We start from the raw sequence: 16,483 nt of genomic DNA, 5'->3' as shown, positions 1-16,483 counted from the left end.
ATAAATGAGACAGGAGGGACCTGATCTAAAAGCAGCACTCCTACTCTGAGACGCTATTTGAATAAACATTTTACTATGCAACATACAAATGATCCATTATGACAAACAGTTCTACTGTATAGTAAACTACTAGCCAGCCCAGTTGTCCTCACACAGGTTGACCATTTGATCTCCTAACTTTATATCTAGCCATTTCTGATCATTTCCACCTGTATCTCTGATTGACCACTGATTATAAAAATGTTTAACATGTTAAATGAAATGTGGTAAGACCTTTACCACATTTACCAAGACATTACAGAGTGGGGCAAAACTGGTCGCAATGACGTCTTTCAGCCAATATCTGTCGGCCGGTGTTATGCTTTTGAGAATGGAACCATCATTACCCCTCCACAGAAAAAAACACAGCCCCCTCCCACTTCTTCTTCTCCTCTGTCACAGGGTCAAAATAGTCTGAGCAGAGGTATTTCTAAGAGAGACTGACCTGAACTGGACTAGCGTTAGGGTGGGGAGCTGGGCAAGACAGTCCTAGAGCTATATAAGGCCTTCTGGGCAGCCCATCTGAGAAGCTATGACTAGGGCAGAGACACCGGGGAAGACGTGAAGGGTGGAGGGAGTGAAAGAGGGAGGAGAAGGGAGGGAAGGAGGGAAGAGAAGGGAAGGAAAGGAAAGAGGGAGGAGAGGTGGGAGGGAGGCAAGGAGGGAGACTGAAGCAGATGAGAAGCTTTGATTATTAATTTAGGAGCGGGGAAGGAAGGGAAAGAGGAAGGGGGAGGAGAATGATGGAGTAGGATACCTAATACACTGGCTAACACTGTTAGACTATCAATCATCTCCTCACAGAGAAATCACTGTCACTTCTGTCTCTCTCTGACTTGCAGTTTCTGTCTGATTCATTGTGACCATCGCTCTCTCTCTGTCTGTCTGTCTGTCTGTCTGTCTGTCTGTCTGTCTGTCTGTCTGTCTGTCTGTCTGTCTGTCTGTCTGTCTGTCTGTCTGTCTGTCTGTCTGTCTGTCTGTCTGTCTGTCTGTCTGTCTGTCTGTCTGTCTGCCTGCCTGCCTGTCTGTCGGTCTGTCGCTCTCCCTCGCTCTCTCTGTCTATCTCTCTCTCTCAGCTAGCATGAGTCACTCTGACTGACTCAAATTAATTAAAAAAAAACCTCCATAGTGAGACCAAAGGAGGTACGATATGATCCCACGTACGTGACTTGGAACTTTCTCTCGCTCACTTCTGGTACTGTATGTGCCAAGAGAAAGTGTGACTTATTGGAGGAGAGGTGGTGGTGGACTAACGGGAAAGAAAAGGTTGGATCTGACGATGATAATAATAACAACAGTAATAATTACAGTAATAATAATAACATTAATAATAACAGTAATAATAATACCAGTAATAATAATAACAGTAATAATAATAACAGCAATAATAATGATAACAGTAATAATAACAGTAATAATTATAGTAACAGTAATAATAATAACATTAATAATAATAACAGTAATAATGATAATAACAGTAATAATGATAACAGTTATAATAATAACAGTGATAATAATAACAGTAATAATAATAACAGCAATAATAATGATAACAGTAATAATAACAGTAATAATTATAGTAACAGTAATAATAATAACATTAATAATAATAACAGTAATAATGATAATAACAGTAATAATGATAACAGTTATAATAATAACAGTGATAATAATAACAGTAATAATGATAATACCAGTAAAAGTAATACCAGTAATAATAATACTAGTAATGATAATAACAGTATGTCACGAGTTTCATAATGAGCGGACCAAGGCACAGCGTGAGTATAGTTCCACATATTTTTAATCTTCGTGAAACAAACAAAACAATAAAGAAACAACGAAACGTGAAGTCACGACGTGCACACAGACGACTAAACACAAACAATATCCCACAACACACAGGTGGGGAAATGGCTACCTAAATATGATCCCCAATCAGAGGCAACGATGAACAGCTGCCTCTAATTGGGAACCACATTAGCACCAACATAGAAATAGACATACTAGAACACCCCCTAGTCACGCCCTGACCTACTACACCATAGAGAACCAAGGGCTCTCTATGATCAGGGCGTGACACAGTAATAATGATAATACCAGTAAAAGTAATACCAGTAATAATAACACTAGTAATGATAATAACAGTAATAATGATAATACCAGTAATAACAATAACATGAATAATAATAACAGTAATAATGATAATAACAGTAATAATAATATCAGTACTAATAATAACAGCAATAATAATAACAGTAATAATGATAATAACAGTAATAATAATAACAGTAATAATAATATCATTGATAATAATAACAGCAATAATGATAATAACATGAATAATAATAACATGAATAATAATAATATTGATAATAATAACAATAATAATGATAACAGTAATAATAATAACAGTAATAATTGTAATAATACATTTGTAGAGGGCACTTCCCACACTCAATGTGATAATGTTGATGAATGATGGGGTACAATTCCTCCTAAGATCTTGGAGCAGATTAACCAACCCTCAATCCTATCAATGGGATGAAGAAATGTCAGCCTCTGTTTCAATGCTTAGAGGCATCCTCATTCATATTCTATGGGTGAATGAAGGACAGTCTAAGTGCAAACAGGGAAAACAAAGAGGTAGTACATCCCTAGTTTCTTGTAAATCGTGCATTAACGTCATGTCCATAAATTAAAATAGCTCCATTGTTACAGTAAAGTGGTAGTTCTAGCAGGTCACCTCAACCTTGCTGAAACTGATCTGGGAGCTGAATCGTTTATCTTCAACCTTGCTGTGTGGCTGACCTTTGATGTGAAGTAAAACTGATCTGGGAGCTGAACGCTGCTCGTTGTTTGATGAGTCACAACACGTCTGTGTATGCGTCACATCTGATTTGAGTGAGTCACTCACAGAGTGGAGCGGCTCATGGGACGTCTGACGGCCTCCATGATGTTATTATAGCATCGTTTTTTTTGTATTAACAGCGCCAGTATATTGTGGTTGTCCTGACGTAATTGGGTAGGGCGAGGAAGGAGGGTGTGTTTATGACTGTGTGCATGCTTATTACATCCATCCTTTCTACCTCTCCGTTCCGAAGGAAAGAAGAATACAAACTGATACAATTATGAACACAAAAGACAATTTTTTTCCTTGCACCAATGTTATGATTAAACCACTTAGTTTTGATGCAGAGAGATTTGAGTTCTGAGACCCCAGGACACCGAAGAGTCACATTTCTACCCATAGCCACTGAATAAGTGTTAGGAGTTCACAACTCAATCCCCATGAAGAAACTCAATAGCAATACTGCCTTGTTAAATTACAGATTTTCTCCCCATTTTCAAGCCAGGAAACAAACTTCTCTGGAACAGGATAAAAACTAAAGTGATGCAAAAACAGAATGTGTCACAGAGCACCAGCAGGAACCAATCATAGCAGGGGAGGTGGTGACTCGCTCACGGTGTGTGTGTGTGTGTGTGTGTGTGTGTGTGTGTGTGTGTGTGTGTGTGTGTGTGTGTGTGTGTGTGTGTGTGTGTGTGTGTGTGTGTGTTTGATGCTAAAACCAGTGTCAATTTTGGCAGTCTTTTTTTAGATTTAGTCTAGTCTTAGTCATTTTGACTAAAATATCACAAAGTCTTAGACACATTTTTGTCATTTAAATAATGATTTAGTCTAGTTATTGCCGAAAACAGTGGGCCATTTTAGTCAACTAAATGCTCTTTGATTTTAGTCACAACACATTTGTATTGCCTCATTAACCCATAGTAAACATAAATCACTGACTTCCACGTGAACAAACATACATAGCCTTGTCCTACCAACATATTATTCTGTATAACATCCTATACTCTTCCCAGCAGCAGAAATATATTTAAGAATAATAATATTATATAGGAATTATCTGGCCATGTCAATTCCTAATTCAGTCTAAGTAGATATTACACATTACATAGAAGAGAGAGAGAGAGAGAGAGAGAGAGAGAGAGAGAGAGAGAGAGAGAGAGAGAGAGAGAGAGAGAGAGAGAGAGAGAGAGAGAGAGAGAAGCCCCAGATGGTGTCACAAAGTATTGGTAAAGTAGACTGTTGTTTTACTATAAAACTTAATGCTGCTATTGTTTTTAATTTTGTAAAGCAGCTTGTGTTTCTTAACCAGGCAAAAGGTAGGTAACTAGAAGGCTGGTGGTGACTGGTTCGCTACGTTGAAACAAGAAAGTCGCCTGCGCAATGTGTATAATTGGAGGCGGAGTCTGATTTTAGTCACAGAGATAATTTAGTCTGGTCTCGTTTATGTCAACTGAAATGATAAATCTTTTAAGTTTAGTTATAGTTTTTCCTGGGTCTATTTAGTCAGTTGTAGTCTCGCCACTGAAAAATAGGTCTTTGACGAATATTTTTGTGACAATTTCTGTTCACAAAATGAGCACTGTGCTGGACACACCAGGACATTCCTAAGAGCCCAGGGATGCAGAATAAGGCCTTCCAGTTCTATCCCATCCACTCCCAGCTAAAGTGTAAATAAGTCATGGATGTAGCTGTAAAATATTAGTGTGTGTGTGTGCGTATGTGTGTGTGTGCTTGTATGTGTGTGTGTGTGTGTGTGTGTGTGGTTGTATGTGTGTGTGTGTGTGTGTGTGTGTGTGTGTGTGTGTGTGTGTGTGTGTGTGTGTGTGTGTGTGTGTGTGTGTGTGTGTGTGTGTGTGTGTGTGTGTGTGTGTGTGTGTGTGTACAGTATGTTTCCCTACAGCCTACAGCGACGTGTTACATAACAGTGCACTGGGTGGGCATTAAAGATTCAAACAACAGATTTAAACGTGCTGAGAAAAAGCAGCCAGCAGAGTTTTGTTTAAAGGCAACACGTGGGTGTGACTTAGTAAGTCAGAGTTTGAGTGGCAGTTTTGTCACAGTTTGAATCAAAGTTTAAGTCAGTTTTAAGTAACAGTTTGAATCTGTTTAAGTCAGTTTTATGTCACAGTTTGAATCAAAGTTTAAGTCAGTTTTAAGTCACAGTTTGAATCAAAGTTTAAGTCAGTTTTAAGTCACAGTTTGAATCAGAATTTAAGTCAGTTTTAAGACACAGTTTGAATCAGAGTTTAAGTCAGTTTTAAGTCACAGTTTAAGTTTAATTCCACTGGGGGAATCAAATGAACTGATATCCATTCTAAATCATATCAGACTTAACACCAACACAACTACAGTATCTGCTGGAGGGCTCCGGGGTTAAGGTTCCTCTAGGTACAGATCTAAGGTCAGCTTCCCCTCCCTCAATCCTACGATGAACCATTAGAGGGGAAAATACAAAACTGACCCAAAATCACCGTCTGGGGCAGCTTCACCCTACACCGTCTGGAGGAGTGTTAATGAGCTCTGTTTGTCACCATCGGTGAGTGACTCATGCTCACTACATGAGCTCCATCGCAGCTGTGACACACACCAAACCAGCCAACCAGCCAATACCCTACTCGCATCACACATTACTCTGCAGTCGTCAGGTGTTGGTTAGCCAAGCAGGATAGATCTATCAAAGAGAGGCCTTGTGGCAAAGCTTTATCAAACACTGTCTATTCTCCTGGAGTACCTCATTCTGGCTATTTTACCGTATTTAAGAGGCAGAACACAGGCCTAAGATGCACAATAACACACAGTAAACCACACTACAATACTAGGAGTTTTTTCCTGACCACATGACCTTAACCGGCAATACAATACTACTAACTATTTAACTACAGCTCCTATTAGTAGCCATGGTACAGTAGTATACTGTATATCTCTAAAAATGTGCTCAATACCGTGTACATATTAGGCCCAAGATGTTACAACATGATACTCCAATAAACAGGTGTTTATATATGTTTATACTTCAGAGTAACCGTGACAACAGCAAGTGAAAACCACGCTTTTCCACTTTTGCCTCTCCCTCTAGTTCCGATCTACAAAGCAAGAAATAAAATAAAAATCTAAATTCAGATTTTAAAGTTTAACCAGGCTTTTTGCTCCCCTGTCTTTCAATGTGTGTGTGTGTGTGTGTGTGTGTGTGTGTGTGTGTGTGTGTGTGTGTGTGTGTGTGTGTGTGTGTGTGTGTGTGTGTGTGTGTGTGTGTGTGTGTGTGTGTGTGTGTGTGTGTGTGTGGCTTTCCCGGCCCTAACATTACCTCTCCTATGAATAAGATATAAAAATACATTCCAACTTTCAGTACGCCTACAGAGAGGGAGGAGGGTCATTCATTAATCATTAGGCACAACACGAAGTACAGACTATTATAACACAACAGCAATGTGTGTGTATGTGTCTTCTCTAAGCCTCCCAGTAGAAACACAATGGAACAACAGTGTGTCACGTTGCCTGTCGCTTGTGACTAAATCTGGGAACGACAACCTCAACGAGGTCAAATCCACCTCAAAGGAACTTTAACAGTGATCATCCACCTCATAGGAGCACAATAAACAGACCCGCATAGAAGCACAATGTCACGTCCTGGCCAGTATAAGGGTTAATTGGTATTGTAGTTTGGTCAGGACGTGGCAGAGGGTATTCGTTTTATGGTATTCGGGGTGGTGTGTTTGTTGTAGGGGATTTGATTTGTGTATTCCGGGGTTTTTGGGCACTGTTCCTTGTTATGTATGTCTATGATTGATCTAGCTGTTGTATATCTATGTGTGGTCAATTGGGGTTGGGACTCTCAATTGAAGGCAGGTGTTGTCTATTTGCCTTTGATTGAGAGTCCCATATATTAGGGTGTGTTTGTATGTGTCTTTTGTGGGAGATTGTTGTGTGCACTGTGTTTGTTTGAGCCTGCCACACTGTTGCCGTTGTGAGTATTGTTTATTGTTTTGTTTTTTCTTCAAGTGGATACCTTACCTGTTTTTATCAGGAATAAACATGTGTCCACAATCCCGCTGCATTTTGGTCCTCCTTTCCTCAACACAACAAAATACGTGACACACAATAAACAGATCCGCATAGAAGCACAATAACAGAAATGTATTCTCTTTTAGACATTAAAGAGATTCCAAGGCTTTGATGTCCCACATTCTTCTGAATTCTACCTCCGAATCTACATATGATGTTCAGTAATGCTGAGGCCCAAACATTTCCTGAATGATTCTAGAATGAAAAGCTATTCCAGTGCACACAGCATAAGTTAATTATAGAGCTCAGCAACCTAGTAGTCACAACTATCAACTGCACCATACTGTAATCTCCAGAAGGGGGCAGATTCAGTGCAAACCCACACAGGAAATAGTGAGAAACAAGAAGGGGATGTGATAGAACTAAGGACAGTGACAGCACCCAAATCATCTCTGATACAAGACCACTCAGAAGAACTTCCTAGCTTAAAGGCGTGGGCCTAAACAGACTAGGTAGGCTAGATTGAGGGAAGCATTAAAGGGTTGAATGTCAGTGTCATGGAGGGTTGGGTAAATTTAGCCCGACATAGACAGAGAGAGAGCAGCCGGCCGGCCGCTTCAACAGGGACTATTTTGGCAAGGCTTTGGGGACTTGCTGACAAGTACAGTATCAAACCCCCATAGCTGTCTGCTACAGGCTGCAGCTAGCCAATGCTGCAAAATCAGTGAGTGTGTGTGTGTGTGTGTGTGTGTGTGTGTGTGTGTGTGTGTGTGTGTGTGTGTGTGTGTGTGTGTGTGTGTGTGTGTGTGTGTGTGTGTGTGTGTGTGTGTGTGTGTGTGTGTGCCTGTGCGCGTGTGCGTGTGCGTGTGTGTGTGTTTTTGCCAGAATCTGGGGATAGGAGTCTGATTATCTGATAGGTTAGAAAACTGCTGTGTGCTGTAGTGTAGGGGGAAAACAGACTGTTGCTGGGATGGAAGAAGATGGAGAATGCGTAAGGGCCTGACACCAATATCCTGTTGTTTTTTGTAGTAATGACCAAATACATCGCTAGGCCTGGGGTGTAGCCTAGAGGGTTCTATCTGGAACCAAAAAGGGTTATCCTGTGGGGACAGCCGAAGAACCCTTTTGGAGCCTTTTTTTCTAAGAGGATCTGTAGAGAAGAATGGAAGAAACACCCCAAATACAGGTGTGCCAGGCTTGCAGCGCCATACCCAAGAAGACTCGAGGTTGTAATCGCTGCCAAAGGTCATTCAATAAAGTACTGAGTAAAGGGTCTGAATACTTATGAAAATGTGATATTTCAGTTTTTTATTTTTAATAGATTTGCTAAAATTTCTTGAACCCCGTTTTCACTTTGTCACTATGGGGTAGTATGTGTAGATTGATGAGGGGGAAAAAACTATTGAATACATTTTAGAATAAGTCTGTAACGTAACAAAATGTGGAAAAAGTGAAGGGTTCTGAATACTTTCCGAATGCACTGTAAACACATCTTTGTATGACTGACAGTAACCTCCTATACCATGTAACCTATTTAGGTCACACTTTATTTAGATAGTCCCCCATAGATGACGTTCATACCATCAACAAACTGACAAACTGCATATCTACTGTTAGGGCTGTGTTCAGAGTTAGAGTAAACACACATATCTTTTTATGACTCATAGGCTGCGTTTACACAGGAAGCCCAATTCTGATGTTAATTTATCATCAATTGGTCTTTTGACCAATCAGATCAGCTCTGAAAAAAGATCTGATGTAAAACGATCTGTTGTGATTGGTCGAAAGACCAATTAGTAGAAAGAATATCAGAATTGGGCTGCCTGTGTTAACGCAGGCATAGTAACCTATGCCATGTACAGTACCTACTTAATCCTAGATATTTTGGACGCAGCCTGACTCTCTTCTGATCATGCAAAAGTATTTTCATATCATATCAAATGTCTCTGACATCATATGCTGTATACATTACATATACCCACACAAATGCATAGTCATCCTAATGATTGATGTGCAATAAATCCCTCTAGTGCAGAGTCCATCTTGCTCAGAAAGGTGTACAGTAACAGCATCAAAGGTAGGATATTTGTCAATATGTATTCCCATACCTCTCCTGTATATTACTAATTTCCAGACCTGGGTTCAAATACTATTTGAAATCATTTCAACTACTTTAGCTGCACTTGACTGAGCATGATTGAGCTTGCCTGTCGCAGAGGAACCAATAGAATAGTCCCGCAAACACTCAACGTTTTTGATTTTGAATAGTTTTTTGAACCCAGGTGTGGAAATTATTAATGTCCTAGAAAGGTGTGGAAACGCAGTAGAATCAACATTGGGTAAGAGTTGTCTCACACACACACATACACACAAACACACACACACAAGGAGAAACTGTAGTTGTTGAAGTTCTAGATTGTGCTTATACTAAATAACAGGATATGCATAAAGTTGTTTTCCTCCTGTCACATCTTGTCACATGGGGGTGAATCAAATACACACTCACACACTCTCACACACACACACAAACACACACACACACACACACACACACACACACACACACACACACACACACACACTGAGAAAAAGAAAGAAATCTCTGTGTGAGTGTATTCTTCAATCCCCGTGGCATCATACCCCAACTATTGGAGCTGTGAGATGATGACGGAATGTGTCCTCCTAACTTGGGATATGTCTCAATAACTTAAATAGTTTCCTCTCCTCGCGCCCTTTCCTCGAAGACTAGGGCGGGACAGGTAGGAGAAAGGGTGGAATTCTATCCTGTCCTGCCATCTTTAGAACCAGGAGTTTGTCATAACCAGAATAAACTCTACAGGATATAGCCTAGCGTTTCCCCCTCAGTTCATGTCTGATGACACTGCCCACTGGGCACAGACGTCATTTCAATGTATAGTTTTGATTTACATTTGGTTGAGTTGTCAACTAACGTGAATTCAACGTGAAATCAACAACAATTTTTATTTTTTTGTTGGGTAAATAAAATATGAAATTCCTTTATGTTTATGACTTTTTGCAAATCCATTCAGTTTTCCATGTTGATTCAATGTCATCACACAGATATTTTTGTTGAAATGACATGGAAACAACATTGATTCCGCCAATTTTTGCCCAGTGGGTCTGTTGCAGTCAAGGTCAGAGTTAAAGAGGCTATGGTCTTCTAGCTGGCTGGCTGGCTGACTGGCACAGAGTCGCCAGGCTTTGGAAAATCCTTTCAACGAGCTCCTAATTCATTCACTCATTAACTAAGATTATGATCTGGACCTGGTCCACGTTGTGCTGTTGATCTGTTCATTCCAAAGTGTCATCAGAGGAAAGGCATTTATGGACTGTAACAGTCAGGAAATAGAGAGCAGGACTGAAAGAATAGTTTGATTATCACATTTCAGAACGAGGAACAGACTATAGAAAAATGCAAACTATGACACACAAGAACACTGCACATGTTAACCATAGGCTACTTCATCCTTTGTAGCATTTTAATCATCCCCAAATGTTCTACTCAGTTCTAAAACTTTTTTACATTTCTTAGTTAGTAGCAGTAAGGCTTGCATAACATTGTTACTCTCGTGAGAACTTGCAGTAATCAAAGTCTGAAGCTTGTTGTTGTTCCCGCTGCTGCCTAATGAACAAGCAGTGATTACGTTATTTTGCATAAACGGCATGGCCCCCCATGAAGAGTGACACGGTTGCCATGATGACAGTCTGACCTTTCAGCTCAATACTACAGAGATCCGTCTACTCCACAAGGTACTGTAGAAGATGTGGCTAGTCATGCAAGAAAGATGTGTAGACGAACAAGGTAATGTGGTATTGTCCATAGGAAGCTCCATGGGTGGTCGATAGTGGCTATGGATGTCCACTGTGTGTTCAACTAGTGCAACTGATCTACACAATAATTAGTTAAACTAAATATGTGTGCGCTGTGCTGGAGCAAAAGCCTGCACTCACTGCAGCCTGTTGATGCCGCAATACTCTACTAATGTTTGCAGAGTAGGGACTATGAGCTCACTGTTTACAGGTAGGGTCTGTAAGCTCACTGTTTGCAGGGTAGGGCCTGTGAGCTCACTGTTGGCAGGGTAGGGGCTGTGAGCTCACTGTTTGCAGGGTAGGGAAATGTGAGCTCACTGTTTGCAGGGTAGGCGCTGTGAGTTCTCTGTTTACAGGGTAGGGCCTGTGAGCTCACTGTTCGCAGGGTAGGGTCAGTGAGCTCACTGTTTGCAGGGTAGGTGCTGTGAGATTACTGTTTGCAGGGTAGCTACTGTGAGTTCACTGTTTCCATAGTAGTGTCTGTGAGCTTACTGTTTGCAGGGTAGAGACTGTGAGCTCACTGTTTGCAGGGTAGGGCCTGTGAGCTCACTGTTGGCAGGGTAGGGGCTGTGAGCTCACTGTTTGCAGGGTAGGAGCTGTGAGCTCACTGTTTGCAGGGTAGGGACAGTGAGCTCTCTGTTTATAGGGTAGGTGCTGTGAGTTCACTGTTTAAAGGGTAGGCGCTGTGAATTCACTAAATACAGTATCATGTGTGAACTCATGTACCATTTACTTTTCATACAAACTATAAAGTACATTTATCTTTTCAAAGACATAGACCCATAAAACCTATAGCTGCCCGCTGCCCCTTAGTGTCCCACTTCATGTTAGGCCAGGTCAGTCCTGTCCCATAGAAGAGTTAAAACTACACCCTAATTTGACCCAAGGAAACTTCAGTATCATGTGGACCCTACTACAGTGGATGCATCTCTTGTTCACTCTATTCCCCTTTTTTCAAAGCCATTGAGCCATAAAGGCCTAACTGCCCACTGTCCCCCTTCTATGACATGAAGAACCAGATGTCCTGCTGCCCCCTTTAGCCAGTATCCCATTCAGCCTATGAGGTTGACCCTTGACCTTTCTGCTTAGAGTACATTCCTAGATGCATAAATCAAGGCACTCCTCAGGCTTTGGGTTACAGTATTCCTTTACTGACCAGACCTCGACCACTCTCTGTCTCCCTACCTTAGATACATGGTATAGACCTAGCTCACAGTCCCTACCCTGCAAACAGTGGTAGAGCAATGGTGCCCAATATTGGCTATGTAGGTCCAAGGAGCGTTAGTCAGACAACGACCGAAAAATCATTGTACAGTGTGTTGCAGAGTTATCTGATGTCTGGTGTACCAACATTCTTCATGTTCTTCTTCTTAGGTATAACCCTGAGGTCTGGTCAACATAATGGCTTTAGAGTCCCATAGTGAAACTGAAAGTACAGTGCAAAACCGTGTTGTAGGCTACTTAGGTACTTTACTATGCTTAGGTGCCTTGGGCGATACTTAGCGACGACTCAGCATATTACGTCTTTAAATTTTGATGCAATCCTGTGAGATTTGGATGTGTATACCCAGTAGACATATTGCACATTAAAATACCCTGACAGGCAGACATAGATATTTTCAGGGTAGAATGTTACAAATTCAAGTACAGCTACACATAACCTAACCACTGGGTAAAAACTGGTTGAATCAATGTTGTTTCCACGTCATTTCAACCAAATAAATCAATGTGACGACGTTGAGTCAACGTGGCATTTTGTCTTTTCTTTACCCAACTTTTAACCTAAATTCAATGACATGGTGCATTTCTTTTTTTCACGTTAGCTGACAACTCAACCAAACGTTCAATAAAACTGAAGTCTGTGCCCAGTTGGTAGATGCTACTCATAGCCTAAATCTACACAGAATCCACCATAGTGTAGTGTGCTAAGCTAGCATGAGTCACTGACAAAGATATTCTCTATAGAATACCACATAGCTAACCACTTCCCTAGGCATAATGTAGTGTAGAAATGCTAGCTCACCAGTACTACACATAGTGCAGCAATGCTACACATTCTCAATAGAATCCCCCATAGAGCCAACCAGTTCCCTATGACTTAAGGTAGTAATGCTAGCTTAGCTTACATTAGTCATTGTTGTTCGAGCCTAGTAAAATACAGCAATGCTAGCTAGCATGAGTCACTGTTGTTAGGCCTAGTGCAGCAATGCTAGCTTTTCCTAGCATGAGTCATTGTTAGCTAGCATGAGTCGATGTTGTTAGGCCTGGTGCAGCAATGCTAGCTAGCATGAGTCACTGTCGTTATGCCTAGTGCAGCAATGCTAGCTTTTGCTAGCATGAGTCATTGGTGTTTGAGCCTATTACAGTACAGCAATTATAGCTAGCATTAGTCAATGTTGTTACGCCTACTGCAGCAGTCACTGACTGACTCAAATTAAGACGCATCTCCATAGTGACCAAACAGCTGCAATCTGGACCCATTTATAGTAGGCTTGGTACTTTCATTGAGAACAAAGAACTCTCTCGCTCTTCTCTCTCGCTCTCTTTCACTATCAGCATTTCTCAATCAGGATTGTTATAATCACACCTCATGAACACAAACTGCACAGGCATGAACACTGATACTCTCCCACACCCAAATAATCCTCAAGCAACATCATATCCTCCTCAACATCACATAAACCCCAAAACCGATATGCCCAACCCCAATTAGATGTAGCATCTTCCTCTCAGTGGTCTTGTTTTTCAACCCAGAGAGATACACTATAACCTGACTCCAGCAGGGTTAGAGGGGTGACAGACCGGGATGACTCTCGCTAGCGTTTTGACCTTTGATCTCTCTGAGAAGAAGATGCTGAAGGTGTCGTCCGCGACAGCAGAGCAACGTGTTGCCACAGCCCCGCTTAGACGAGGAGGGTTCAGTCTCGGGCGGCAGTAAAACCAGGAGTCCTATTTGCTATGGACACAAGAGGACATATTCGCGATCTCGTACACACGGAGAGTCACACTACTTGTCTTAACTGTCAGTGTTATTGGTGTGTCTGCATTCTCTCACTCTATCTCTCACTCAGCAGTCTTAACAGTTAACCTCTAGACTACCAATTCAATAAGCTTTTCACATAAACACTGCTTTTGAATCCAGACACTGTCACAACCTCAACAACAACACTCAATCTAAAGAAAGAAACAAGCATCAACAAAAATGACGTCATGTGGCTAGACAGCTGCAGTTTGTATCTAACGGTTAAATCAATCCACGCTGAGCCTCTTTATGGTTTTGGGATGTCTATGATGAGACAGCAGTTTCAGAAGTCTGATCAACACAGTTAGAGCTAGATAGAGGACATTAGATTACACATTCTATGCTACTCATCTGTCCAATAGCATTACAGGACATCACACAGACGAAGAGAAAACATATGAAATGTTCCCAGCTGTGAAATGCGTCGGAGCATGTCACACCACCTAAACCACCATGCTAGACCATTCCTCTGGTCAATATCTTGAGACTTTAGGGTCTTCGCTGCAATAAAACCAATAACATATTTTTGTATTGCATGTTTATTGGGTCCATCATTTAACAATGAATGAATCCCATTTGCTATTTTCAGTATGTGTTTTAGACCCCTGAGAGCTAGTTACCGATTGGCTAGGAGTCAGCGGTATGAAAATAGGGGTCTAGCTACTCAACAACTCCTCACACGCGCACCCTGCTCAACTCAGGCACATTCACCCAGTCCATCGATCATATCCAAAGCGTGATAGGTACATAAACAATGATTTAAGACACTGACCTGAGACCAAGCATTGGGTGTTATGGTAATAGAGAGCAGTTCATTTTTTAAACTAGGCAAGTCAGTTAAGAACAAATTATTGTTTACAATGACAGCCTAAGAACAGTAGGTTAACTGCCTTGTTCAGGGGCAGGATTTGAGCCACCAACCTTTCGGTTACTGGCCCAACGCTCTGACCACTAGGCTACCTGCCACCCTACAGTTAGAGCTATGAGATATGGCCCCATGCTCTCTCTCTCCCTAGAGGGCTTCTTCCTAACCCCGCTACCCCTGTCCAGAGCTATTTACAGTCGTGGCTTACAGATAGCCCTACTCTAGACCTGGAAGAAGACACTGTCAGTCTCAGAGTATGAGTGTTTTCCTTTTCATTACAATGAATAACATTAAATGGATGGGGGGGGGGGGTTCCTGACCCTAGATCAGCACTCCAACTCTGAGACGATTTAGCCTGGTCTGCTGTGCGCTTGCAGGGAGGGCAGTGTGCAGAAGAACATATCGGTTGTTGTTATGATGTCATAGTCTATTTCCAACCCATTACCGATTCAACAGTTTGGCCGTTCGTCGACTGTAGCCGCATACTATACTTGCATACACACACAAGCCGCTTGGACACCATCAACCAGGACCAAATAACCTAGAGAAGCCCAAAGCAAAAACCTATGCATTTAGGACTCAGTGATGCAGACCAGATCAGCTTCAACTCTGTTAACAACAACCAATAACATGACGTGACCGAGGTCCACTCATTTGGAGCACTCCATATCCTGGCTAAGTCTAACCAGGTTAGACTGACTTGGGATAGACAATAGACTTGGTAAAGACTGATCGACGCAGCTATTAAGGTGTTTTTTTCAGCATCTCTCAGCATTTAGTCTTCTCCCCTGCCATCTTGTCTCCCCTCTCTCTCATCCTCTCTTCCCTCCATTTCTTCTGGCTTGATGATGCTGGCTTCCTGGGATGTACCTACATCTCCACTGATGCTGTGTGTCTCTTCCTCATTGTTGCCCCTCCCTCCGTTCTCTCATTCCTCGGCTTCCTTACATCCACTCTCCCACCCTTCACCTTCTCTGCACCTCGAGGTTCATCCTCACTAGGACCGAACTCCAGGACCATCTCCTGCATATCCCTCATTCCTCCACCCTCAACCCTTCATGCCTCCATTCCCTTTTCCCCCTCATCCCTCCACTTCGTCATGCTGTCCCAACACCCAGCTACAGGGTCATGCCCTCCATCTCCCTCATCCTCGCATCCCTCAATCCACTCTTTGCCTCTACAACCCTTATTCCCCTCATCCCTCCGATCGTTCATGCTCCTTGGGACACACCTTGAGGGCCAGCTCCATCTCAAAGACTCTTAACTGTTCCCTCCCTACCTCACTCATCCTCTCAATCCACCCACCCTCCATCCCTCCATTCATTCCCTTTATAGGACCTACCTCCAGGGCGAGTTCCTCCATCTCAAAAGTTTTCTGGGCGTTTTTGTTGTTCTCCACATGTGCATGGTAGTAGATCACCATCACATCGTACTTCTTCATCACAGATTTGTAATTCTTAGTGTTGAGATCATGGACGCGGTCTTTCCCATCATACTCAGGGATCTCCAGACCCTTCTCCCCCCAGGACAGGGTCCCCAAGGAGAGCAGGGCCCCCAGAAACACCCAACCCCACTTCATGGTTCCAGGTTATTGTTGGTTCCCGACACTCAAGTCTCCCACGACTCGGACGCCAATGGATGAATTGTTTAATGTTTTGTAAAAAAAAATATATATATATATATATATAAATATATGTTTTACGTTGTTCCTAAAATACACAAAACACTACACCTAGGAACAAGGTCCACTTCGTTTCGACGCCGGCCAGAGAAGAGCAGGTCGGAGTGTTGAATCCCCCCTTTTAAAAAAAATGGCACGTGGGCTCAGACGCTACTGGCCAGGGGGGTGAGGGAGGGATATATAATAACGAGA

At 42.0% G+C, this 16,483-nt stretch overlaps 1 protein-coding gene across 2 annotated transcripts in view; it reads right to left on the bottom strand.

The window, feature by feature from the left end:
• Positions 1-16,378, bottom strand: part of LOC106577953 (calsequestrin-1) — a 29,583-nt gene extending 13,205 nt beyond the window's left edge. For both annotated transcript variants that reach the window (XM_014156434.3, XM_014156435.3), the window contains exon 1: positions 15,953-16,378. In XM_014156434.3, the coding sequence (XP_014011909.3) occupies positions 15,953-16,189 (237 nt within the window). In that variant the 5' untranslated portion in view covers positions 16,190-16,378. The remainder of the gene's footprint in view (positions 1-15,952) is intronic.
• Between the last annotated feature and the right edge of the window lie 105 nt (positions 16,379-16,483).

Source organism: Salmo salar, chromosome 18 (genome assembly GCF_965601325.2).
Source record: "Salmo salar chromosome 18, fSalSal1, whole genome shotgun sequence".
Taxonomy (NCBI): Eukaryota; Metazoa; Chordata; class Actinopteri; order Salmoniformes; family Salmonidae; genus Salmo; species Salmo salar.
Note: the sequence above shows the minus strand (reverse complement) of the source record. Positions and strands in the feature narration are given on the sequence as shown.